This window comes from Aspergillus melleus (genome assembly GCF_016097325.1).
Source record: "Aspergillus melleus strain CBS 546.65 chromosome Unknown contig2, whole genome shotgun sequence".
NCBI classification, from domain to species: Eukaryota; Fungi; Ascomycota; class Eurotiomycetes; order Eurotiales; family Aspergillaceae; genus Aspergillus; species Aspergillus melleus.
The window spans coordinates 1,512,001-1,537,531 of NW_025763371.1; the positions used below are offsets into that span (position 1 = coordinate 1,512,001).

The 25,531-nt window shown below is 50.4% G+C and overlaps 7 protein-coding genes across 7 annotated transcripts; 5 read left to right on the plus strand and 2 right to left on the minus strand.

The window, feature by feature from the left end:
- Positions 1-314: 314 nt before the first annotated feature.
- On the minus strand, positions 315-8,714 carry GCN1 (putative translational activator; the record flags this gene model as incomplete). Its single annotated transcript, XM_046084999.1, has 7 exons — positions 315-869; positions 924-1,065; positions 1,130-1,211; positions 1,265-1,612; positions 1,666-6,370; positions 6,433-8,504; positions 8,594-8,714. The coding sequence occupies 7 exons, from the start codon at positions 8,712-8,714 to the stop codon at positions 315-317; spliced, it is 8,025 nt and encodes a 2,674-aa protein (XP_045940962.1).
- A 127-nt stretch (positions 8,715-8,841) lies between these two features.
- On the plus strand, positions 8,842-10,519 carry LDX57_003354 (uncharacterized protein; the record flags this gene model as incomplete). Its single annotated transcript, XM_046085000.1, has 2 exons — positions 8,842-9,817; positions 9,876-10,519. Exons 1-2 carry the CDS (start codon positions 9,055-9,057, stop codon positions 10,517-10,519), a joined length of 1,407 nt encoding a protein of 468 aa, XP_045940963.1. The 5' UTR covers positions 8,842-9,054.
- Positions 10,520-10,746: 227 nt separating this feature from the next.
- LDX57_003355 (uncharacterized protein) lies at positions 10,747-12,309 on the plus strand (the record flags this gene model as incomplete). The annotated part of the gene is made up of 2 exons (XM_046085001.1): positions 10,747-11,483; positions 11,550-12,309. The coding sequence occupies 2 exons, from the start codon at positions 10,747-10,749 to the stop codon at positions 12,307-12,309; spliced, it is 1,497 nt and encodes a 498-aa protein (XP_045940964.1).
- Positions 12,310-12,372: 63 nt separating this feature from the next.
- LDX57_003356 (uncharacterized protein) lies at positions 12,373-12,627 on the plus strand (the record flags this gene model as incomplete). Its single annotated transcript, XM_046085002.1, has 2 exons — positions 12,373-12,377; positions 12,438-12,627. 2 exons carry the CDS (start codon positions 12,373-12,375, stop codon positions 12,625-12,627), a joined length of 195 nt encoding a protein of 64 aa, XP_045940965.1.
- Positions 12,628-12,651: 24 nt separating this feature from the next.
- LDX57_003357 (uncharacterized protein) lies at positions 12,652-13,940 on the plus strand (the record flags this gene model as incomplete). The annotated part of the gene is made up of 4 exons (XM_046085003.1): positions 12,652-13,012; positions 13,063-13,276; positions 13,330-13,660; positions 13,725-13,940. 4 exons carry the CDS (start codon positions 12,652-12,654, stop codon positions 13,938-13,940), a joined length of 1,122 nt encoding a protein of 373 aa, XP_045940966.1.
- A 644-nt stretch (positions 13,941-14,584) lies between these two features.
- Positions 14,585-15,681, minus strand: LDX57_003358 (uncharacterized protein; the record flags this gene model as incomplete). The annotated part of the gene is made up of 4 exons (XM_046085004.1): positions 14,585-14,929; positions 14,980-15,066; positions 15,206-15,518; positions 15,566-15,681. The coding sequence occupies 4 exons, from the start codon at positions 15,679-15,681 to the stop codon at positions 14,585-14,587; spliced, it is 861 nt and encodes a 286-aa protein (XP_045940967.1).
- Positions 15,682-15,990: 309 nt separating this feature from the next.
- Positions 15,991-16,809, plus strand: LDX57_003359 (SDR family NAD(P)-dependent oxidoreductase; the record flags this gene model as incomplete). The annotated part of the gene is made up of 1 exon (XM_046085005.1): positions 15,991-16,809. One exon carries the CDS (start codon positions 15,991-15,993, stop codon positions 16,807-16,809), a length of 819 nt encoding a protein of 272 aa, XP_045940968.1.
- Between the last annotated feature and the right edge of the window lie 8,722 nt (positions 16,810-25,531).

Here is a 25,531-nt window from a genome sequence, read left to right on the forward strand (position 1 = left end):
CCATATCCGGAGGTCGAGGCAACAGGCCGACTGGTGGTCACGTGCCTCTCTATCAACGTATTTACTCCTTATAGTTTAGCCGGGCCAGTATAGGGCATAGTCTAACAGTGTACGGAGTAGATAGTAGATAACAAGTCTCTGTGGAATCATAGAAAATAAACATCATGCATTGTTCATCACAAACTTTTCAAGTTCTTTTTATAACCAATGTATCAACAAGAAATAAGATGAAAGAAAAAGAAAACATGCTTCCCTTCATGGAACAAAGGGGGTATAGATCTAGCTCATGCACGCTGGAGTAACAAAAACTACAATCACTCCTCAAACGAGGATTCCCCAAGATCCACCTTTCCAATGCTCCACAATTCCTTCTCATCCTCAACCTCATCATTGGAGAGACCCAATCCGCCTTGTCCACCTTCGGCTTCCTTGCGTTCCCGAGCTTGTCCTCCGAGACGGAGGGCAACACGCTTGAAGTAGTCCGACATGCTGCGCTTCGGGCCTGGCGGGAGTTCGGATCCAGGTCCCGCCATGTACTTGTCAAACACGGCACCCTCGGAGTCGATGACCGAGAAGATGGCCAGGAAAGCGGACTCCGCGGCCAACTTGACAGGGATGACGACGTCGCGGACGCTGGCGAAAACGGGCGGGGCGAGCAGCGCCAGGTGAGGTCGAGTCATCTCCGGGTGGAGTCGACTGACCGTACGGAGAACCACGAGGGCCAAGCGACGGGTGTCGGAAGGCGTTCCTGGCTGGATGCAGGGAGCCAGGGCTTCGAAGATGGCCTTGGTGCTCTCGAAGTTGCGATGTTCATCTTCCACCAACAAGTACTTGCCAGCGGCAAGGACAGTGTTGTCGGCAATGAAGGGCTATCCAATATTAGTCAAAGAAGTTAACGATTCTGGGGATAGAACGCCACTTACATCCTTATGCGTAACACCCTGGCAAATAATCGACTGCGTTTCCGAGGAGTATTGTTCCGTCAGAGACAACGGAGATTCGACGAGCAGTGCATTCAGTCCCAAAACTGAGCCATGCGACATGTGCGTCGTGAGCACGCGACTCCTAGAACGAGGATATTAGCAAACAAAGCACTAGCCCTAAGGCGAGAACTAAGGTGGTAACATACTTGATAAGAGGTCCTGCCGTGGCTGCAGGAAGCACCTTGACGAGCGCTCCCAACAACTTGGCGTTCGTAATAGCAACAGCGTCTGTGGAAGAGTTAGACAAAAGAATCCCATACTATTGTAGGACGTTAACATACCCGTCTGGTCGCTTGCATCGTCGTCAATAAGGGCGAGGATGGAGTTCTTGGAAGCATCGCTCATATTGGCACCAGCCTTGCCGACAACCTCTTGAAGGGCCTTCATCATTGCGTTCTTCACGCCGACGTCGGGGGTCTTAGTTCCAGCGATGAGCTCTGCAATCAGAGGATCGACCCTCGGGGTCAATGTGATTAAGATTCCAAGACCCTTTGCTGCACGGTTGCGCAGAGTCTCGCTAGTCGAGTCTGCCAGACCACGGGCAAATGTTCGCTGAAGCTGGGGCAAGAAGGGCTTGACGGCCAGCGGGATCTTCTGCAAAAGCTTGTTGAGAGTGTGGAAAATGGCACCTTGACAAACCCATTAGCGTTACACTAAATATGCAAAACGACAGGAAACTTACATTTAATATCAACCGAGCGTTCAGAAACGACACGAATCAAAGGACCAGTGATTTGGGTCACAAACAGCTTCAAGGAAGCAGCAGCGGTACGGTCGACAATGTCGCCGATGGCGAGAGCTGCCTGCGTACGCTGGTCGACAGTACCATTGAGGAGACCCTGCAAGAAGATGGGCAGGATGGCAGTGATACCCTTTGGCAAGCTGAATCCAGGGAGATCTGCCCCGGGAACGCCGACTCCCCGTAGGACTTGACGCGTAGGAACAACAAGAACCTCCATTTCCTCCTTACGCATGTGAGAAGTGAGTCCGCTTAGAGCAGTCCAGGCAGCCTTGACGACGTCCTTATCGCTGTCATCGAACAAGATGAGCAAGACGCGGATCAAGTCGGGGTAGTATCTAGAGAAGTCGATGGAAGCACCCGAGAAGAACTTGGTCAGGTGGATCGCTGCATTGGCGCGACGGCGGTGATCATCGTGTTTCAGGAGCGTCAGCATGACGTTGATCACCACATTGAGGCCGTCAAACTCGTCCACAGACACCAAGACGGTGTCAAACGCACTGCTCAGCTCTTCACGATGAGTATCGTCGGTGGTCGAAATGATGTTGTCCATGAGCGAGTTCAGGATAGTTGGCAGTCTGCGGGTCATGGCGGAACCGGCCACTTCAGCCAGCGAGGCCAAAGCCTTGGCGTTGAATGACGAGATGGGCGCGGTGAGCAGAGTCGGGATGAGGTTGGGCAGGATGATATTGGCCCGAGTCTGCTCGGTGAGAAGCGTCAGGAGCGCGGATAGCGCTTGCTCAGCATCCTCATCGTTTCTCAACAGGAGTAGAAGATGAGGCAGAACTTGGTCGACAGCCTTCTTGCCTAGGATCTGCTGCAAAGCGTCGAAAGCCTCTGCGGCAGCCTCACGAACGTCCTCGTCATTGTCCACCAAAGCCACCCGGACAGTGGAGATGAGTACCTTCTCGTAGTCCTCGAGAGCGTCGACCGAAGCAGCAGTAATGAGTTCACGAAGGGCAATGCAAATACCCTGCTTGACATCCACATCAGGCGACGTGCGCAGACCCTCCTCGAGAGTAGGCAGCAAGGTCGAGAGAACAGATTCTCCGGCCTTCTTGATCAGGTCACCCAGAGCATTGCTAGCAATGACCTTCTGCTCCATGTTCGAGGAGCCAAGGCGACGGATGATGAGCTGAGAGAGAGTGCCCACCATGTCCTTGAGCGTCTTAGGAGAAGCAACAAGTGACTTCCAAACAGCCATGGCTGCGCTCTTGACCATACCCGAAGTATCGCAGCGACAAATGAACAGAGCGGACAGGACCTTGTTTCTCCTCTCCTCTCCAAGAACCTCCAGCAGGGATTGTCCGGCCTGGGCGATTTCTTCGACCTCTTCTTCGTCGTCGGCCTTGGCCGTGATACCCGTGATGCTGAAGAGCAGATCACCCACCAGCTCGACGGAACTCAACCTGATGCGGTAACTGTCGTCCGCAAGACCGCGCTCCAGCTCTGGAAGAAGCAAGTCGATAGCCTTCGAAGAGAAGTTCTTGACAAGCAAGCGACCTGCCCTGAGGGAGGTCTCGCGAATCGACTCAATGTCATCAGCCAGACCAGCAAGAATGGGCGGGATGATCTTGCTGAGGTAAGTGGCGAAGCTGTTTCCGAAGCAGGCCGGAAGGAAGATGAAGAGGGTCATGAAACCTTCACGGACAGCAGGTTTCGAGCTGGAAACATTCTGCAAGATCGTAGGCAAGGTCTCCTCGAGTCTCGTGGTTCCCAATCCGGCCAAAACTTCAGACAGGGCTTGAGCAGATCCCAGTCTGTCACCAGCACCGGTATCTGACTTGAGCGTAGACATAAGGTTGGGAATGAGGTCGGGAAGAGCGTCTTCTCCAAGCTTCTCGACCAAAGATCCAAGAGCCTTGGACGCGGTCGCACGAGTGGTGGGGACAGGATCGACAATGGCCAGCTGCAAGCCAGAAACGATGATTGGCAGATGCGTGATGAGATCCTTACGCTCACTGAGATGGGCCAAACTGCCGATGATTTGTGCGGATTTCCGCTTGGTCGTCGACCGGTCTCCAAGACCACGCTCAAGGATACGGACAACCAGCGCCAAAGAGGGAGCATCCAGGTAATGAACGAAGGAAACCTTGATAAGCGAATCAAGAGCCTCGTCGGTGAACTTGGTGGGGTCACTCAGAGCCTTCAAGAGCACATTGACCAAGCTCTTCACCTCTGGGTTGCTGATGACCTCACCGAATCGTTGAAGACTTCGGTTGGCGGCATTGCGTACTTCCTTGTGAGTGTCATTGAGAACAACCGTCAGCGGAGGAATAATGGCCGGCAGACTCGCCGCCAGCTGTTGCGGGTCGAGATAGGCCATGGCTCCGAGGAGGTCACAGGCTCCCTTTTGACTACGCCATTGCGTGTCATCGAGACCGTCGAGCAGGGTGGGAAGGATCTTCTTGACACCATAGGAACTGAGGTTGGCGAAACAAGCCTTAGCTGCGTCAAGGCAAGCATCACGGACGTCGGCGTTAGGGTCACCGAAGCCAGCCAAAAGTTGCGGGACTATCTGGATCACATATGGTTCGAAGATGCGACCAAGGATAGTCGCAAAAAGCTCGTAAGCCAACAGGGCACCCTGTCTCTGGTGTGGCTCCTTCTTGTTGTCCGCGGCTGCGCGAAGATGGGACATGACCTGGAATTCGCGAAGGGTAGAGATACCCTTACCGCTAACGATACCACCAAGACCATAGGCGGCACCGCGCTGTGTGGCATACTTCTTCGACTGCAGGAGTTGGTCCAGCATTTCCTGAACATATCCAGCGCTTCGGGAGCCAGAAAGGCGGATAAGAGGTGGAAGGCATGCGGAAGCAGCGGCCTGCACACTTTCCGAAGGCGTCGGAAGAGTGGCGAGGAGTTTCTGAATGACGGTCTGCAAACGGGGATCATCGGCCTTGAGATGCTGGGCAATCGATCCGTACAAGACCACCACTGCTTCGTTCAGCAGGTCAGAGGTTTCACTTCCCTTGTCTGATGTCTCCAAGGTAGTCTCCAAGAGGATCATCAACTCTTCAACCTTCTGCTGGCCGCGCGCAGCAATGATAGATTGACCGGACTCAGCCATTTGAGCCCTGACCACACCGCTACGGTCGATCAGAGGACCTCTCTCAATCAAGAATCGGAGGAAAGATACAATCTGGTCGCCCTCAAACCCAGAGGTCATTGCACTGAAGGCAAGAGCAATGCCGCTGCGGAATTCCCAATGATCTGTCAAGTCCATCTTCTTGGGCATTCCGTATGCGTCCTTCTCTGGTGCTTTGGGCCTGGCCTCGATTTCATACTTGGATTGCAGCTCGGAGACAATATCGCCAAACACTGAAGGTTTCGATTCAATGGCATGTGCCAGCGCACGAGCAGCAGCACCTCGGAGCTGCGCGTCCTTGGAACCGAGGTATGGAATAATTTTTCCGTACGTGGAGTCATCGACCTCCAATGCATTATCTTCCCAGATTGTTTCTGCAAGTTCGGCATTTTCTTCCACTTGGTCGTGGCATTCCAACCAGATTTGTTCGTAGAAATCGAGGTCGGTTAAATCAATCTCAGCATCGATGGCTTGCAAGAAGGATGTCCGAACCGACACATCCGAGACGATGGTACCCTTGAGGAGAACATCGAGCTCTTCTTTGGAAATGTTTGGCGAGATGCATCTGCACAGATCAAACAGAGTATCCTTGATCAGCTTGTAATGAGTGGTGTACTTCTGCATCGAGATGAGCAAGTGCTCCAGCACCGCAACGCGAGGAAGACGTTCATCACCGAACGAGCCGGAATGGAAAGACAGGAATTCAAGAGCAAGCAGCACTTGTTCTCCCTCTTGCTCCGCATCCTGCTCGTCAACCCCATTTTGGGTAATGACGGCAAAAATCAGCGGAAGGAGATAGGCCAAAGACGAGATGTCGAAGGGGCGTTGTTCGGAAGCGAAGCGCAAACGGTAGAGGATTCTCGTTACAAGTTGTCCCAGAGGCTCTATTTCAATCTCAGGAGCAAGGTTGCTTTTGCCCAGGGCTCGCAAGGTAGCAACACCGACGAAAGTGCGCAAGGGGCCCAATCGGGTAGATAGCTTCTCGGAACACTTGACGTACGTCTTGGAAATGGTGTCACCGGTGAATAGACCGGCACCAGCCTCCGAGACGGCCAGCAAGGACCTCACGGCGGCATTGATCCAACCATCAGCATCAACGGCAGGGCCATCCGCGAGGCCTTGAATGATGCCGGCACCCCTCTCGATTCTCTTAACCTCCTGAAGAACCTCCTCGCGGATTTTAGACTCCTTTGCGAGCTGGGCCTTAACCTTAGATTGCTCATCAGCGGTGAGTTTCTTCGGTTTCTCGCCCTTCTTTGCAGCCAACTGCGAGCGCAGATCTTCCTCCCATTTGAGAATGTCATAGTCCTTGGTGTTTTTGTCAAAGGCAGGCTGTTTGGATTTGGTGCTCAAGACATCGACAAACATGGTGCCCTCGGGTGTCCGGGCGATAGCCGCGTCAGTCGGCGTCAACTTAGAAAGTCGGGAGGGGTCCAAATCGTCCTGGATCTGAGCAACAAGCTGGGGAACCATAGTATCAGGAGCTACAAATGCCAAGTCTCCGGCAGCGGCCCACACAGCAGCATCGATTTCAGGGATTTTGGATTGGACAGGATCCTGTACGTAGAAGGTTTAGTAAGAGAGGGATTTGATTCCAAAAAGGGATGGCGAGGCCGTACCGCTTGAACTTGATTCAACTGCTCCATGCAATCCTCTGGGAACTCACGAACAAGGTTCCCGGGGTCCGTTCCGGTGCGCAGACACAAGGCAATCCATGACACATTGGGGATCAGCTCTGGCCGGCAAAGGATGAGGAGTTTGACAAGCTGGCCTTTCAGTTCAGGGGTTATCTTTTCCAACTCGGGCACACTGGATGCGCTCGGGCAGAGGGCCTTTGCAACGAGATGGAGGAACCTTGTGCTCTCAGGACCCGCGGAAACTGGTGCGGATTCTTTCTCGGCGGTCCTGGAGGAAAGAATCCAAGCCCATAAAGCATCTATCATGACACGGCTAATCAACCCGATGTTCTTGAGATGGACCTCGGATAATGTACGAGCGGAGCTCTCTCGGAAGTTTGTGTGAAGACCAGGCGAAGTAATAGTGAAGATGAACGCCTGTCCCCAAGCAACCTTAGCGGCATCTTCCGCGCCCTCAAATTTCGAGCTCGATGCGACAGCGGCCAGAGTCCTGACGGCCCATTGAGTCTCAGCTTGTGAGGCTAACTTAGAGTAGGCTCTAGGGTTCAAAAGGAACGAGGGCTTGGGACCGAGCGCGAGCGATTGGGTCACCACGGCGTCCCACGCAGCCTGGTCAAAGCCCTGCACAGCAACCAAGCGCCCAGCAAGCGCCAGAAAGACGTAAGCTGAGGATAAGGCGCCGCTCTGAGCCGATGGCAAGGGGTTAGAAGAGACTTCAGTGAACAATTCCTTCATCTTGTTGAGGAATTTGGTCACGAGCGGTACCACCTCAGGATTGACTAGATTGGCAGGATCGGCATTCCAGAAGACCTCGCCGACATTGAGCTGCCACAATTTGCGGAATGGGATTCGCTTTTCCGCAGATCCCTTGACAATGGCGTTGACAACGTCATCGCTGACCTTAACATTCGATTTGACAAGAACCGCGAGGTGGGTAGAGAACGCTTTGATCTCTTGTTCCAATGCAATCTCATTGGACTCACGCGTAAACACGGGAACGAGTCCCTGGACCACATCCTTGGAGATGTTGACCGAGGGGAGGACGGCCGAGAGCGATTGGGCGTATGCGGCACGGTGCTCGGGATTCGTGATTTTTTGGGTCTTCAGAGGACCGATAACCTCGCTCGCAATCTTGAGAAGCAAGCCCTCAGCCTTGGATCGAGAGAGTAACGATTCGAAGGACTGGACAGCGCCTTGTCTGATGGCCGGATTGTTCGACTTCATGCTGGCAAGAAGGTGCTTCAGTAGCCGGGATTGCAGGACCTCCGATAGATCAATGTCTTCCGGCAGCGCGGAGCAAAGCGACGGTACCAGACCGCTGAAAACCACCTCCGGGGCTCGCAGGATGGCCTTCTCCAAAGGCGGGATGATCTCGGACACCACATCATCATACGATACGAATGCGACGAAGAAGTCGAATAGGGCGTTGGCAATATGACTCGGGGGAGCAGTCTTGGATCCGACAAGTTCCTTGATGTAGAACGCAACGATGGCCTTCTTCTCCTCGTCCAATACAGCCTTCTTCCCTGGCAGACGGGCGCAAACCCCGGAGATAACCCCAAGGAAGGGCGCATTCTTCTGTCCGGCAGTGGAATCGCTAGTCAATCGGCGAACGGATTCGCGAATGGCATCGTCGCCTCGGGTCGGTGATGAGAAAACGGCTCGTAGAGCGCGCCGGGTGACTCTAAGCGCGGATTGCTTTACGGCGGGTTTGGGGCCGGCGGAGAGGCAGGTTTCCAGAGCCTTGGCGTCCACGGCGATGAGATCCAACACGACGGCAAGCGGCGTCTCGGAATCGGTTTTGAAGTTCTGGAGCAAGATCGAGCACCATTCTAGAAGCACGAAGGCGGAACTGGACGCCAATCCGGTCTTGGATGATTCAATTTGCAACTTCTGGGTGAGAAGCTTGAGAAGATCGGACGACACTGGGTCCACCAGAAGCGAGCGGAGACATTCTTGAACGGCCTGTCGGGACGCACGGTCGACGTAGAGAGGATAGGTCTTGAAGAGAAGTTCGATGAGAGGCTCACGAATTGTTTGAGGGAGGTCAGAACCTGGGAGAGCAGCGAAGGGTGAGAACTGGAAATGAACGACGAAAGAGAGCGAGGGAGGGGTTCCAAAGGCGGCGCCATGCCACTCTTACCAATTCGATCGCGCAGGTCCTGGAGAGCACGAGTTCTGCGAGAAGTCGAACTCGTAAAGAGAACGAGATGCAGACTCTCCAGGTCCCCTGCCTTTACTTGATCCCATGGAAAGTCGTCCATGTTTGGGCCTGGAGCATGTCGGGACGGGAGAATGGAGTTTAGCCTGCGGTCGATGATGTTGTCATAAAAGTTTTCGGCGTTGTGGGGAGAGCTCGCCGCCCAATAATCAAGGCCTCTTACTCTCTCTCTTTCTCGCTCGCTCGTTCCTCTCCGAACTTACATTCATTTTCCTTTTCAACGATTTCCTTCAACTTTGGTGTTCTGCGAAAGACATAGACTAAGTTGGTGCTGTTTTCTTTTATTTTATTGACCTTGTCTTTCTATCTTTATTCCTCCCCCCTCTCTCGTATCTTTTCTGCATTTATACCCCCCCTCCATCCCCGGTGATTCATCACCCACTATGCCACCAAATAACAAGAAAAAGAAGAAGCCCGCCTCTAACCCGGCGAGAGGGTTCGCAACAGTCTCGGTACCTTCGAAACCAAAACCAGTCGCCTCTACTGAATCTACAGCTCCAACAACGGCTGCCGAATCGAAATCGGTTTCGGAGAGTGATCGACCTACCCCCGCGGAGAACAGCCAACCTGCGCCCACTTCGCAAGACACCTCTTCGCTCCAGAATTATTCCCCCGAGGAACTAGAAAAGCACCTGGAGGATGCGGAACTACAAATTCTGGTGGATAAATACGCAGCGAAATGCAAGAATGACGCCGCCCGCCAAGTCAGCAAACTGGAAACCGAGCGAAGAGTTCTCCGTCAACAGGCCGTATTATTAAACCTTCTAGAGTGGCTCCCTAGGGATTTACTGGACTCCATACTAGGTCTTGCTGAGACGGAAGAGCGCGAACTTAGTCCCTTGCCGGGTCGCGATCCGAATGGCCTGAAAAAGGCCGGCTCGGAAGAAGAGCTATACGGTAGAGTCTGGACCCTAAAGGAGACCCTGCTGAAACTTGGATTCCCCGAGGAAAGAGTAGAGGAGGCCTTGAAGCACCTTTTGCTTTATTTTGCCGGTAATTTTACCTATGCCAATAGGGATATGGTGTGTAATCTGGACGAGGCGTTGGACTGGCTCGCCATGCATTGCAAGCTGGAGGAACTACCGTCCTACTTACAGACAACCACGCAGCTGCGCAAAGATGAAAAGGATATCTCTTGGATAACCGGTAACTCTTTCAAGTGCTTCGTATCGTGTATGGACCCGGAATCACTAATCGACCTTAGATCGTGAGCCAGCGCAATCCCCGGTTCCCAAAGTAACTCAGGATAAAAGCAAAGCCAAGCCGGCGAAAAGCGAAATTAGGGAATCAATTCCCTCGAGTCCTTATGACTCGGATAGTTCTCTGGACCCTGATACCCTGATGCCCAAGTTTCTGGATTTGCAAACTAAATTATATGGCCTGCAGCCTGACCTCTTCGACAAACCCAGAAGGGGGAAGAAATCAGGCCGAGAGACCACCGACTCTGACGGCGAAAACCCGCAAGTAATAAGATTGCAGCGTAAAATTGCCAGCATTGAAAATGATGTACTTTTCGACCGCGCAGAGGCTGAACATCGGTGGAAAGAGAAGCTGGAAGACCTCCGAAAAGAGGCTGCCTTTTCCCGACAAATGGAGCCCGAAAAGAAAACCGCTCCGAATGCCAACGGAGATAAAGACGAAAAGTCAGAGCAAGCCTCGCCTCCAAAAGATGACATGGACGATGCTGCAGACCTTCTAGGTGACATGTTTCAGGGTGAAGAACCAATCCTGGAAGCTGGAGTGATCACCGAAGAACTCAACAAAGCCGCTGTGACAATGCGTGACTTTGGGAAATGGACCGGCTTAAATCCTCGCCGCGTGCTAGAAGAGACTTGCAGGGCAAGGTAAGAACATAGGTTTCCCTCTTTCGTAGCTTTTGCATGAGCCCGTCTAACAACTGTTGCTGTTCTTTTAGGGATTCCGGGTCCACAGTTACATACAAAGACTTTTCCCCTTCGTCACATACCAACCGCAGGGCAGTTGAAGTGAGGTGGTCTAAGCCCCAAGATCGTCCATTCCAGTTCGAATGGGATGCAGTTACTCACAAGTCAAGCCCATGGGCCACCTTCGTATCAATGGAGAACTTGGCAACACCGACGCCGCAGCAGGCAGAAGCATTTGTCTCAACATTAGCTCTTTTCATTCTGTTCCCACAGAGCTCAAAGGAAGGAAAGTCATACCTGCGCCTTCCGGCCGTATGGAGAGATCTGTGGACTGAGTTTGCAACCGCAAAGAAGGCTCAAGAGGACGATGTGGATAAGACGGCCGTCAGGAGCTTGAAGAAGTTGATAACAGAAAATCATGGGAGCTTCGAAGATGATGTCGTCTTGTTGGACAATTTCCGCAGAAGAAATGGAACTCCAAACAGAATGGATTCTTCTGCCAAGTCATCTGGTAGCAAGGAATCGTCGAACACCCAGTCTCAACTGCTGCAGAATATCTGGGCAGAAAAGTCATCAACAGCTTCTTTCCAGCATATGGCCCTGGGAAGGATGAACCTGCCGATCTGGAATTTCAAAGATGAAATACTCAGTACGCTAGACACTCATCGTGCGCTCATCATCTGCAGTGAAACGGGTAGCGGAAAAAGTACGCAGATCCCATCCTTCATTCTTGAACATGAAATGCAGCAAGGCCGTCCTTGTAAGATTTTTGTCACAGAACCCCGAAGGATATCTGCTATCTCTTTGGCTCGAAGAGTCAGCGAAGAACTGGGTGAGAGCAAAAATGACGTGGGAACGTCTCGCTCTCTCATCGGTTTTGCGGTCAGACTAGAGAGCAAAGTCAGCCAATCCACGAGATTAGTCTTCGCGTATGCTTCCAATCATCCCTTTCTCGCTAACTTTTTCTACCAGGAGTAGATGCTAATATCCATTAGGACGACCGGAGTTGTGGTACGAATGCTAGAGCGCCCTGACGATTTCCAAGATATCACTCATGTCGTACTTGATGAAGTTCATGAACGTACGATCGATAGTGACTTCCTTCTCATCGTTCTCAGGCGGTTGATGCAGAAGAGGCCGGAATTGAAACTGATCCTGATGTCGGCTACCCTCGAGGCCCAACGCTTCTCTACCTACCTAGGGGGCGTTCCTGTGATGAACATACCAGGTCGAACTTTCCCAGTGGAAATGAAGTTCCTGGAAGATGCTGTTGAGATGACAAATTACCGCCTGGCGGAGCACGACTCAAACGCCTTGGTGGATGAGGATACCGACGAAATGGCTCCCGAAAATGGCCAGGGTGATTCGGCAGGTGGCCTACAAGCCGCGCTTGAAGGATACTCCAAGCAGACGCGGGAAACGATCCTCAACTTTGATGAATATCGCCTCGACTATCAGTTGATCAGGAAGCTACTCATCAAGCTTGCAACAAGCTCAGAGATGGAGCATTACAGTAAAGCCATTCTGATTTTCATGCCTGGTATGGCAGAAATTCGACGCTTGAATGATGAGATATTGTCGGAACCAGAGTTTCAGAAGGGGTGGATTGTCCACGCACTCCACTCATCCATCGCCAGTGAAGACCAAGAGAAAGCTTTCAATGTGCCACCGCCGGGTACGAGAAAGATTGTGATTGCCACCAACATTGCAGAAACTGGTGCGTTTCCCCAATCAATGGCCAAGTGTTGTCATTAACCATGCCTAGGTATTACAATCCCGGACATCACTGCTGTTATCGATGCGGGCAAAGAAAAGACTATGCGGTAAGTGGACTAAATTTTTAGTAACCTTCATTGAAGCCCTTTACTAACAGAAGGTGTTAGCTTTGACGAGAGACGGCAGCTTTCGCGGCTAGTAGAGGCTTTCATTTCCCGGGCGAATGCGAAGCAAAGACGTGGAAGAGCTGGACGTGTCCAAAATGGAATCTGTTTCCATTTGTTCACCAAGTACAGACATGAAAAATCGGTATGGCTTCTTATCCAGAGGTTGGGCCCCAATGCTGACGATGTGTAGCTCGCTGAGCAACAAACACCCGAGATGCTTCGGTTATCCTTGCAAGATCTCGTATTGCGAGTCAAGATTTGCAAGTTGGGTGAAGTGGAGCAAACTCTTCTCGAAGCACTCGACCCGCCTTCATCAAAGAACATCCGCCGAGCAATCGACTCCCTGAAGGAGGTCAAGGCTCTCACGAACGCAGAAAATCTCACGCCTTTAGGAATGCAGCTTGCGAAGCTGCCGCTAGACGTCTTCCTTGGAAAGCTGATTATCCATGGTGCGTTCTTTAAATGCCTGGACGCGTCTATCAGTATTGCCGCCATCCTTTCCTCCAAATCGCCTTTTGTGAACACGATGGGCTCGAATACCCAAAAAGACCTAGCGAGGCTCTCGTTCAGGAAGGGTGAGAAACGACCGATGCTTCTTTTTGTTCATCCAAACTGACTATTGTAGGCGACTCTGATCTCTTGACTGTGTACAATGCCTACTGCGCCTGGAAACGCACGAAGAGCACGCCCGGCGCTAACGAATTCTCATTCTGCCGCAAGAATTTCCTCAGCCCTCAAACGCTGCTGAACATTGAGGATATCAAGATGCAACTTATCGTGTCAATTGCAGACGCAGGGCTATTGAATCTCGATCCTTCCCAGAAAGCGTCCTTGAACAGGTATATCAGCTTGTCAACTTCCATCGTCAATCACATGCCTAACATCATAATAGAGCTCGATATGGCGGCCGCCAGCGCCAGTTCTTCATCATCCCCGAAGAATACGACGTGAACAGCACTAACGACGTAATTGTCAACTCGGTCATCGCCTGGAGTTTCTATCCGAAGCTACTCACCCGCGAAGGCAAAGGATGGCGGAATGTGGCCAACAATCAGTCGGTAACGCTGCATCCCACGTCGGTGAACAAGCAATCCGATCCCGCCATCAAGTGGCTCTCATATTACCACATCATGCAAGGACGCAACCGCAACTATAACGCCTTCGAGACAAATGCGGTCGATGACTTTGCCATTGCCTTGCTGTGTGGGGAGCCCGAGTTCAAGGTATGTCCAAGAGCAGGCAACTGCATTGGCCACGCAAATCTAACGAGACTTCTTTCTTTGACAGATGTACTCCGGCGTTATCTCCATTGATGCCAATCGGATACGATTCAGCGTTCGAGACTGGAAGTCGATGCTGGCTCTCAAGGTTCTCAGCGCTCGTATCCGAGACATCTTATCTGGGACGTTCCGTGACCCGCAGAAAAAGCTGTCGTACAAGCAACAACAGTGGATCGATATCTGGAACCAGATATTCTCGCAAGCGGGAAAACGCAACTCGTAAAACAACCGGTCCCGTGATTTTCAGCTTTCATTATTGTCTTTTTGCTGTTCTATAAACTTGATGTGTTTCATGAGGTTTGGTTTTCTTTTTTTTTTTGGCTGGCTGGCTGGCTGGCAGGACGGATTAACGGTGGGATGAAAAAGAGGTGTCAGGTGCCTTTGGTGAAAAGGGGGAAAAGCATATGATTCACCTGTATAGGATAGACTTGCTTGGTTTGCTTTTTTGCGCTTGTCGATAGCATATCTTTGGATAAGCCTGTCCCTTGGATTGGGCAGGGGACTACGATTCTGTCAATGTCCTGTGATGAAGTCTATACAACCGATATGAAGAATATATCTTTAGAAGATCCCGGTGCATAATTAGAACGGAAAATCCCTGTACTTAACTGTTGTATCCCTATATAAAGAAAAACTCTTCTTTTATATAAAGATCTTATCATAAAAATGTTTTTTTCTAATATAGGAAGCTTTAACCATTTTGCAAGAGGTAGCCCGGAAGAGATCGGGCCCTTAGATCCCTTAGGTATCGGCCCTGGCATACTGTCACAGGGGGGAAATGTTCCATGGCTCCATTAGCTGTGAAGCGGCAAAGTCCTCACTGGAAAATAACTGGCTAGAAGAGATTATTGGTAAGACACAGCAGCGTCAATCATCCGCAAACCACCTATGAACCAGTGCCTCGCGCGCTGTGATCCTTTTCGCTGGATCAAAATTTGTCATAGGGCAAATCAAATCTTTGAAGTCATTATCAACGCCGCTCCAAAGAGAAAAGGGCTTCCGTGGGTTGTCTTCATTGAAACCATCTCGAATGACTTCAAAAACTTGGGTCCAAGGACTATCCCCAAGATAGTTCAGGAAGCCTTTTAGCCCTTCCTCGTCTGCAAAATAGGAAATTTGGCGTTCAATCACAACAGCCAACGGGTCCACGCCCTCGTCCAACTCATCTTCGCCGACAGCGAAAACCACTCTTTTATGAATCGCATAAATGCACTGAAAGCAAGGTGAGTACTCGTCAGAAGTGGAGTTATCTCAAGACTTACGACAAGAGCAAACGAGAAAACATCAGATGGCTTGTTCACAGGCCCCTTAGCGTGGGCCTCAGGGCTCCTCCACATCCAGTTTCCTGCCTATTTCCCAATCATGGACGAACCAAGAGGGATATGTACGGCATCCTCAAGATCCCCGAGTTGAACGCGTTCAACTAAAGTCTCAGATTGTTTATTCCCGCAATCAATAAAAATAATGTCTGGCTTGATATCTGCATACAGTGAGCCCCCGCTCATCGACTCTCGACAGGATCAGCTTACCAGTGTGCACAATGTCCTGCTCATGAAGCTCTGCTATTCCACGAAGGGCGCGTTTGAGTATTCTTTTCATCACCTTAAGAGGTAGGTCCATCTGAGCAAAGTGCAAAAGATGGTCTGCAAAGTACCTGAAAACAAACATTGACCTTTCGGGTATGGTGTCTTCAGAGAGGCGTATATGGCTAGCATAGCTGCGCAGTCTATTATTTATCGCTTCCAGGTCGTCGAAGTTGACCGCATGGATATGTTTCAATACGAAAGTTTGATTGTCGGCACTGGGATTCAATTAGATGACCGTAGATAGCAATAAGTTTCCACTTACGTTGCAACGTAAACATGGTGTGGAGGGCATGTTTCTTCTCGGAGCACCCGTTCGATGTTATACTTGCGACCCGTCTGGCCGATGAATGGACCCGTCCAAGCGGGACCAGTCGTCATAGTCCTTTTTCAATCTATAAAGTTCTTGACCACTTTGACTGCTTTCTAGACCTCAAATTCCAACAATATCAAACATTGCACATTCTACGCATACCCTGGCCTCCTTGCTACGGTGCTTACATTGTGTAGTGCCAGGTATATCCAAATATGCGTCATCGTCCCCGCTGCTACTTGTATGTGCGAGTCCCGATTGGGCAATGCCAATCCTCGTGATCAGCAGAAGCGCCGACGTCAAGATAAACATAAAACCAAGCACCCCCTTTCGTGTTCGTTTCTCAACCAACAGAAGTTCACACTACCTCCATCGCCATGTCAACAGCACCCGCAATCTACCCCAGCCTGAACGGCAAAACCGTCGTCATCTCCGGCGGCGCAGAAGGAATCGGCGCCGCGACCGTCGAGCGCTTCGCCCTGCAAGGCAGTAAAGTGATCTTCCTCGACATCGCGGACGAGGCAGCCCGAAGCACAATCAGCAAGGTCATGGCACGGACCAACGAGGTCGAAACACGCGGCGGGCCTCCGATCCACCCGCCGGTCTTTTATCATTGCGACTTGATGGATCTTCCCGAGTTGCAAGCGACGGCTGCACAGATCCTGGAACAGCACGGCCCGGTGCACGTCTTGGTCAACAACGCCGCCGCGACGGGCAGCGGTGCCCGTCTTGCTACGCCTCAGGTCACGTCCGAGGCGTGGGACCTCAACGTGAACACTAACCTCCGGCATGTGTTCTTCCTGACCCAGGCCTTTGTCCCGGGTATGAAAAGCTCCGGCGCAGGGAGTATCGTCAATTTGGGCTCCATCTCCTGGCGTATCTCGGCCGCTGGTCAGCCGGTTTATGCGGCGTGTAAAGCGGCGATCATGGGTCTCACGCGCGTGCAGAGCAAAGAGTTCGGAGGCGATAATATCCGGATCAATAGTGTCATGCCGGGGGCTATTGCGACGGAGAGGCAGAAGAGGGATGTCTTGACGCCGGAGTATCATGCGGAGGTCTTTCAGAATCAGAGCATTAAGAGGGATCTGGTTCCGGAAGATGTTGCTAAGGTGATTGTGTTCTTAGGGAGTGATGAGGCGAGCGGCGTCACGGGGAGCTCGTATGTTGTTGATGGTGGGTGGGCCAGTGATCCCTGATCTGTCAAAGCTCTTGTCATTTTGAGCGAAAGAATCGTTGACGGCAATCTCGTTGCGCGGGAGCTGGATGTCTCATGGCGACCGAATTTGGCAAGTCATTCTGGATCGAAGGAATTATTAACGGCTATCTTGTCTGGGTGAGAATTTGAATGTTTCATCAGGACCGGATCTAGCAAGCTTTTATTGTAGCAATAATCATTGATGATAAGATTCTGACGAATGCACACCTGCTTTAACGGAGAAATAGGCAGTTTACAGAATGACCGGACCCAGTCCTTGAATTCCATTGACCACAAAGCATTCATCAAAAAAGGAGCAGGGGAACATGCACATACCTCTAGCTTCGTTGACAGTTAGGTGTCCAGTTTGTTGATCCAGACTTAGACACATGTCCATTGGTTCCGGACAGTCCGCCACTCAATTCAGGCTCAGAATCCATCAGATCTTGATTTGTACCAGTCTGTATAGTCTTCAGGAACGGGCAAGTATATTCAAATATCTGACAAGGCGCTATAATCACAATACTTGCACAAACTAAAAGCCTGAAAGTAGTTCAACGTACACATAATTGATCACTAGATACGCCCTGAGTAAACATGCCACTAACAAAACCTCAGTACTGAACCGGGATAGAAAACCTCACTGATCAAGCCCTGAAATCCCCATCGACGCGACGGCATCTAAAAAACGCAACCTCCAGCGGCTCTGTAGAATAAGGTTCGCATAGCAACATACAGGCACACACAGTGTACGTACATACTACACTGCTATGGCTATCCAAATGGATAGCTACATACATGCTCCGAGATGCAGGAACAATGTCACCCAGGGTGCGTGTGTGCACAGCTGCTGGGACTCGAGCAAATCTGCTCGTCTCAGAGGTCCTTGGGACTCACGAAATCGTTTCTGTCCGACGGTGGGAAGGTAGTTGGTATGAACTTTAAGATACGAGTTAGTTGGGGGATATGGGTACTGCGTAGTGCTCTACTCTGCTATAGTAGATAGATATATAGATGTCTTCAAATGTCCATGTCTGCTCCCTCTTGACCATCCACCAGAACAGCAGGACAGATGCCAGAGCCAACACCGTACGTACTTTCCCTTGCATACCTGGGCAAGCAGATAGGCAGACAGAGAACCAGACAGCCAGGTAGGTGGCTAAAATTCCTACCGACGTGGTAGTACGTTCTACATGTACAACCTGAAAAAGGCCGACCCAGACACAGAGACACACATACACATACACACACCGCACACCATTGCAAGATAGATAACCAACGCAACCAGGTCAGACCAGACCAGACCAGGTCAATAATCCCTCCCCTTGCAAACAAACCATCCGACCCGACCCTAACAATGAATGCAACGGAGTACAATACAATGAACAGAACAATTCAATTAATTGAATCGAACTGGCCCAGGTAATGGGTTTCGACGTCGGTTCGGATGATGATAATCATGATGACGACGACAATACCCAATAGTTAGGCCACCGCACCATCGAATTTCGCCATCTCAGATTTCGATTTGGTTTTTTATCCCTGCTGTCCCTAGCCCCGTTTAGACTCGCCTGCATGCTTCCAGCTGCTGGGTCGGTAGTCGGTACATCCGGAGTACGTGCGGTGGCTAACTCACTACAGTAACTTGGTCGGATGGAAGGTTCAAGCCGATTGAGACCGCCATCTGGAACCAGTCGAAGAAGGACAGAGAAAAAGAAGGCAGGGGGGGCAAAGAAAAAAAGAAAAGAAAAAAGAGAAAAAGAAAAAGACAGAGAGGCACATGACGAAGAGCTCAGGTGACACAACATTCCACAGACCCGATCAAGGGGGGATGGGAAATGGAAGGGTGATGTATGCATGCACTTTGTGTTTACGGAGTACTTGTTCGGTATTCTGTCTGTATGCAGTTGCCCCAAAAGAAACAAGAAAACAGGAAAAGAAAAAGGAAAGACCAGATGAAACAGTCTACTGTAGGAGAAAAACGGGAGAAAAGACGGTGAGAGAGCGGCCAATCGCCAATACCGAGTCGTGGCTGGCTCATGGCGTTTTCTCCCAGAGAGGCGAAGGCGAAGGGATTGTCATTCAACGAGTCTTATCGGTCAACTCGGGAAGGGAAACTGAATCATGATGATGAGGTTTGTTTAACCGTTGGTGTCGCAAACTTTTCTGCCTACTGAATGCTGGAGCCGGTTGGCTGGGGATGATGTCTGTTTCTTTTTTTTTTTTCTTTCTTTTTCTTTTTTTCTCTTATTTTCCCTTCTGAGTTCTCGTTTTGCCTCTCTGTCTTGTCTTACCAAAGTGTTGAGCTCCTCACGATTCATCCCTACGTCATCTATGTACGGTGAAGGGCATGCAAGTAAAATGAACCTCGACTTTCTATTTCTAGCGTGCATGATCTATTCCCTTGGTACAGCAGGCGATATGCACATACATCCTGACCGCACCGACCGAAGGAAGCACCGCCGTATGTATGTAGTATGTACTGTAGGTTATCTATGCACAACACGCACAGCAGAGCGAAGTTTAACTCTTCACGAACAGACCGACTAGTGACCACCGCGTCAACTAGACCTTGGCTCGGCTGCACGGGAGATCGCGGGTCCCTGCGGAGTCGACTCATGGAAGAGAAGTGAACACGGCCATGAATCGAACAAGAAAGAAAAAAAAAAAGAAAGGGATTCAATCGCAGGAAATTTGAGTGACCCAGCCTCTCTCTCTCTCTCTCTCCCCCACCCACCGTTCTACTGTACTCAGTACTCTCGTGACAGATTCCCCCGAAGAGAAACAAGAAAGAAGGGGAAACGAGGTGTAATCTGTAATCCACCCGAAATCCGCCTCGGACGATCCTGGTCGGCACTCGCATATGCACCCACGGGTCGTTGCAGCTGAAACCTGGATCCCGTCGCCATCCTCAACTAAGATCAAACGGGCCAGACCCTACAGGTTCCGCCAGTATGTCAGCAAGGAGAGGGACGAGAATGAAAAGGGGCTAGTAAAAAAAGAAAAGGAAAATATGGGGGGAAAAGAAAGAAAAAGAAAAAAAAGAGGTTGGGTGGGCTACGATCGTGGTTGTGGTCAGACCGTGAGACCATCACATTGAAGGAAAGATGATAGGGGAAGAGACCAGCCAACACATGAAATTGAATAATAAAAATAAAAGACGCGAAGAGGAAAGTACTTCTACCCGGGGAGGAGAAAATTAAAACCACAGACGAGCGAACCGCCCCGTCGTCATCATCGTCATAACTCACAAGTCACAACACTACTCCGTATACAGTGAACAATTAATTAGGAAAGAAAAAAAAAAATAAAAAAGGCTAATAAATTGTAACTCCGTCAGGAGTGGTAAAAAAAAAAAAAGACCTCCTAGGAAAATGATCGAATCTGACGGTTCGCGGCGTCAACGGTGGCCGTGTCCCATTTTCAACCAACAACTACTCCTACTAGTCGCAACTACGTGGTCGCTCCCACGGCCAGTCGATCCCCCCGTCAGCCAATCCACCCGGCCTGTGCAGAATCCGTCCCTCCCCCAATCACCCGCCACGCCTCGCCGGCCCTTCCTTGATTCCAGGCGGTCCGTGGGCGACGCGCCCCGGGATGAAGGCTCCACTTGGCTCGCTGCCTTGGCGGTTTGCTGGGCGGGGATCTTGTCTCATTCAATTCCTTGTGAATTGGGATTTCTCCTCTGCCATTATTTCTCACTCTCACGGGTCCGATCATCGCTCGGGGTCCTCCCCCTCCCCGTCCGTGATAGGTGCTGTGGAATGTGGGTGGCGCCGGGGACAGGATGGACGGTGTTACACCTGCCATCCTGGTCGATTGATCCGGACCCAATTTGATGACCGGTTCATTTGGATGGGAAGAATAATGGGGTTACAGAAGTGACGGGGTACTGGGTACTCCGTAGTCACGACACCCTGGATAATTAATATTTGAATTAGCTAAGAAGATCATAGGTGGCAGCGATATACATTGGCTTAAGCACTATGGTGTTACTATCATATCTGAACTGACATATACGTTTAAGTGTCTATATCCATGCACATATATATAACCTCTACACGTATACCCTCTACATCTGTACTGTACAACGAGCTGGGTAATAAGAACTAGTTATATTCAAAATCCGTCGCATAAACCTGTCAATCTATGCAGCGCATGACAGATTCCTCTCAACTGCTCCTCCGATACCACCAACGCTTCTCGGGTCTATTATTAGGGACGGTTAGTCATATGGACTCGCTCTCATCGTAGTCGAAGAGGAGAACCTCTTCAGAAGCCAATCAACGCCCTCCTGCCCGATCGTGCAGTCGATCTCTGTACACGGGTAACTACGGAATATGCAATGTAAGGTTAATTACCTGCGTGCAGCGATAGCTGCCAGTAGAGACGGCCAGTCAACCCGTCAGTATTCCTGTGCTCATGTTTAATCTAAACTATTCATCCAGGAGGATCTTCGCTCGAGTGTTTGGCCCCCAATCACACTCGATCGTCAGGTCGCGCTTTGATTTTTGAATTTTTGCACCGATGGGTTGTCGCCGGAAGAACGAGCTACTGTTAGTTAGTCGACCGTAGTAGACCAGCCAGAGGGGAATGATAGGATAGAAGCCCTTCATCTCAGCTCATCGTTATACGGAGTAATATCGTTTCCCTTCCTCTCCTCCTACACCCCGGTCATCCCTACTGAACTAGACCCAACTAATTATTACTTCCCCTCTTCCCAATCCCAGTCACCGATCGCCCCCGAGAATGGCCCGGAATTCGAAATCATCGACGGAGGTAAACGTATGGGAGATTTTGGCCCCCTCTTCCTCCCCGGTCGTCCTCGTGGATTCGTCTGAATGAAGGAGTCCGCGGCCACTGGAGGAGGAGTCGTGCTTACTTCTTATCCTTGTTCGCTTGGTGGGTTTCACATTATATGGGCCAATTCATGTCTCCTAAGGTAGTGGACAATTGGTACGATGGTCTTACTCGGCGCTAGACGGCGATGCAGGATAGCAAGTATTCTGAAGGTGTTGTTGTTGACCTATAATCATGATTTTCTTTCTGTCGCTCTCTTGTTGTGGTTTCTTCATCTTCCATATTGTCAACGAGTACATACTTGCATAACGGGCCATCTCTCCTCGGTAAATGCTATGCTATGCCCCGGTATCTATGCATACCGTAGCTACAGGATGGACATCGTTCTTTGGTTCGTGTAACCTCGAATTCCAAAGTAGTTGCACCCATCCTGCCTCCTGTGTATGGAGCCAAGGAAGAAAAAAAAGCCTCGGACGCCAATCACCGGAAAATTACCAATGCTAGGTAGGCACTAGTTAGGTACCTAGCAGTCTAACCCAGTACTCCGTTAGTAAAAGCAAGTACGGAGTACGACAGGGAAGTTTCTCCTTATTATTGAAATTATGCTTCTACAGTATGATCACTGACCAGGATGATGCCTTGGGGGATGGTTACACAACAGCGCGGAATTTCTACGGTAGTACTAATGATTACTGTACGCCTTGCCTTTTATGTACAGTATTCTTGATTTTTCTCGGTCTTGGGGGTCTGTCTTCAATTCAATTGGGGCCAGCCAGCGTCTCAGCCTCTGCGACCACTAGACAGGGAAAATCCCCTCTCTTCAACTGTCAGGGGTCAGTCGAGTTAGCAAGTTAGTTACAAGAGTTAGTCTAACATTCGCCGGTCCAGTCGCGGTCTAAAATAAATAAATAATAAATTGAAAAACGGGGTAGCGTCAGCTTAAGAAGAAACCAGCACCAACGTGGAGAATGCTCCGAGAACAGACGGAGCGTGCTTCGATCGTCCTCCGTCCTAGCTGGTACCTGCTTTAGGACGAAGAAAAGACCAGTAGGACCACCAGGAGACTACTGTATGGCGGTACGCGCTATCCTACAAAGTATGTAAGAGTGGCTAGAGGAGGACAAACAAAACAAGAATAAAAGGCCACCGGTTGGATGGCGGGAGTTTTAGGGTTATTGGGGGCCGGCGGTTGGAAATGGCCGGTTGGGGGTTTTTTTCTTTTGCGTGCATGTCTGCTGCAGGTACAGCTGTAGGTCTCCGGATTATCTTGGGCAGTGATCCTTTAGGTGCATCCTGGGTATAATGGATGTATATTATACATATGGCTATCGAATTTTGGGATAATAAAGGGCAACGCCAAAAAAGAACCTGATTAAACACACTCGGAGAGGAAACAACTTCATAATTTGAAGAATCATAAAACGAAATGATAAACTCCGGGCGCAGGATAAACAATTCCTTGCAAATTGCGACATTTCAGCTCCTGCCCCACTAATTGGGGTAGCTCATTACAGAGATTAAAAGAGATGAAATAAGGGAGGAATCATTAAATGAAGAATAACATCGGTAGAGCCATAATTGCGCAAATAAGCCGATTATCCGCTGTGGATGGTTAATCTGTCTAGTAGATTAATCAATTGTCAAAATATCCGGTCCCAGTCCTCGGTAGAAATCAAAATAACACGTCCCGAACCCCATCCCCAAAGTGGCAGTCAGTCAGCAAGCAAGCAAAGAAAGACACAATCAAATCAAGCACAGGCACCATTGCAATTCCCGAGAAAAACCGCTTAATCCGCCTACCAACAAGTGAACGACAAATCTCCCACCGTCGGAGCTAGCGCCTACGACTAGCATAACCAATACGACTGGCGCTCTTGCCGACTGACGGTTGGCTCCGACGGGGCTAAGTCTAGCAGATGAGGCTGGACTGGGCCAGCAAATCCATTCCTTCGTCAACCATCCCGGACCATGGTTGCTGCTGTCTATCAGCCGTCAAGCTAGCAAAGGGGCTAATATTAGCGGGCGGGGGCGTTTTAGTGGACGAGGATGGTGGTTCCTTGTTCAGCAGACGAGACTAATCTCTTAGTCGACCAGGGAAAATTAGAAATCTTGGTGGTTTTCGTTAATATCATTTATTTATCTCTTTATTTGATTACTGTCGTGTCTGACCTGTCGTGTACCCTTGAAGGTAATATCGATATGTAATCGTCCCGTCAGCCATCGGGGGTTATTTCTACCTCGGAACGAGGATTTCTTTCACTGTTCTCCTGATTGTATTCTCCGTTGCTCATGACTTGAGTGTGATGTACAAAGTACTCCCTAAACGATCAATGTACCTAGGAATCCATCGTCAAATGCCTAGAATAGGCTGTCCCGTTGTTATTAACAGTTTAACTGGAATGGGGAGCAGCCCCGCAAGATCTGCTGTATGTACGGACGGCTGCGGGTGTCGGCCCGTCGGTAGCGGACTGGTCATCCTGCGTGACTGGGTACTTGCTCAGATCTCGACATGGGGAGGGATGGTGTTTTCCTTTGTCACTCTTTCCCTTTGCTCGTTAGTAATTGGAAAGGATGCTTAGTGTGCTAATCTCTTGGCTTTTGAGGAATAATCCTAACCGACGGTAACGGGGGGAAAACAAAAACGGAGGAGTGGGAGAAAAAAGAAAAAGTGACAACCGCAATTCTCCCGATGATCTTGTAGATCCTCATCTCATTTGACTGCGCCGCATGTTGAGGGGTTGATGTAGTGTAACTGACTAGCCTCTGGGCTCTAGCTATGAACCGTCACTACTGCGAAGAAAAGCCCTCGGTCGATCGTCTCTCTTTCCTCTACTCTACCTAGTCTCTTCTCCGTAACTTGTGGTACACCGGTTGGCTGACGGGCCCCCCTCCCTCCCCCCTCCGCTGTGTCCGTTAGACAACTTAGACTCGACCGGCCGACCCAGATGAGCAGACACGGACCTCCATGTGCATTGTGCTCGGTCAAACCTATGCTTATGTACTTTGTAGATGTCGACGGGATCGATATGCATACATTGGCTCGGGTTCTGCGCATAGTTACTTGCATAAGGAACTGCCTAGGATAAGCACAGTAGTCATTCTTCATGGGCGAGCAACATGTGCTAAGTGCGGGTATTAGCGCGTCAGCTTTAGATGGAGAAGGCGGTTTCTATCTGTGATTTTTCCGTCTTGGGGATCTTCTGCGCATATGGCATAAAGTAGTCTGTAGAAGCTGAATGTGATCGGGAAGTTTCTTCCGTATGGGAATCCGCTACTAGCTGCTTGCCGCTCAAGGGAAAGACAAGCCATCGATATCACGAAGTATATCTCACTTGGGAAATAGCGCGACTGGCTACACAACTATGGACTTCCCAGTTCCTCTTCCAGCTATGGTTTGTCCTGGTAGGCAATATCCTGTACGAAGCAAGAAGAGACCGGGTTACCAGGGTTCAACGGGATACCCAATCGGGCCAAGGGTAGGGAACAACGTTGTCGTGTCATTCATCGATGTCACTCAAGGAACGGAACGTATAGGAATAACTAACTAATTAGCGAGAGATGATTCTACTGATTTGTCACGGCTCACGAGTCTCCTCGAAATTCATTTCCCTAGGGTTACGGAGTCCTAAGGAGGAAAGAGTACACCAGCTCACTCTAGGCCCAGAATGAAGAAAGGGAATCATTCCATCATCGCCACCCCGTATCTCTGATACTGTTGAGTACTCCGTGGTCCGTCCAGAACAGCAGTGGGGTTAGGCAATAACAGTGGGGTATTGTGTCGTGGACTAGATCGCTAGTCGACTCCACCTCACGCAAGGGGTCGCGAGGAGGTGCTGCAGGAAGAAGGTTCCTGGGCCTATTGTTTTCCCTGTTTCTCCGTCAGCCGAGCAAAAGAACAACTGGAATGGTAGGGCTTGCCTGTC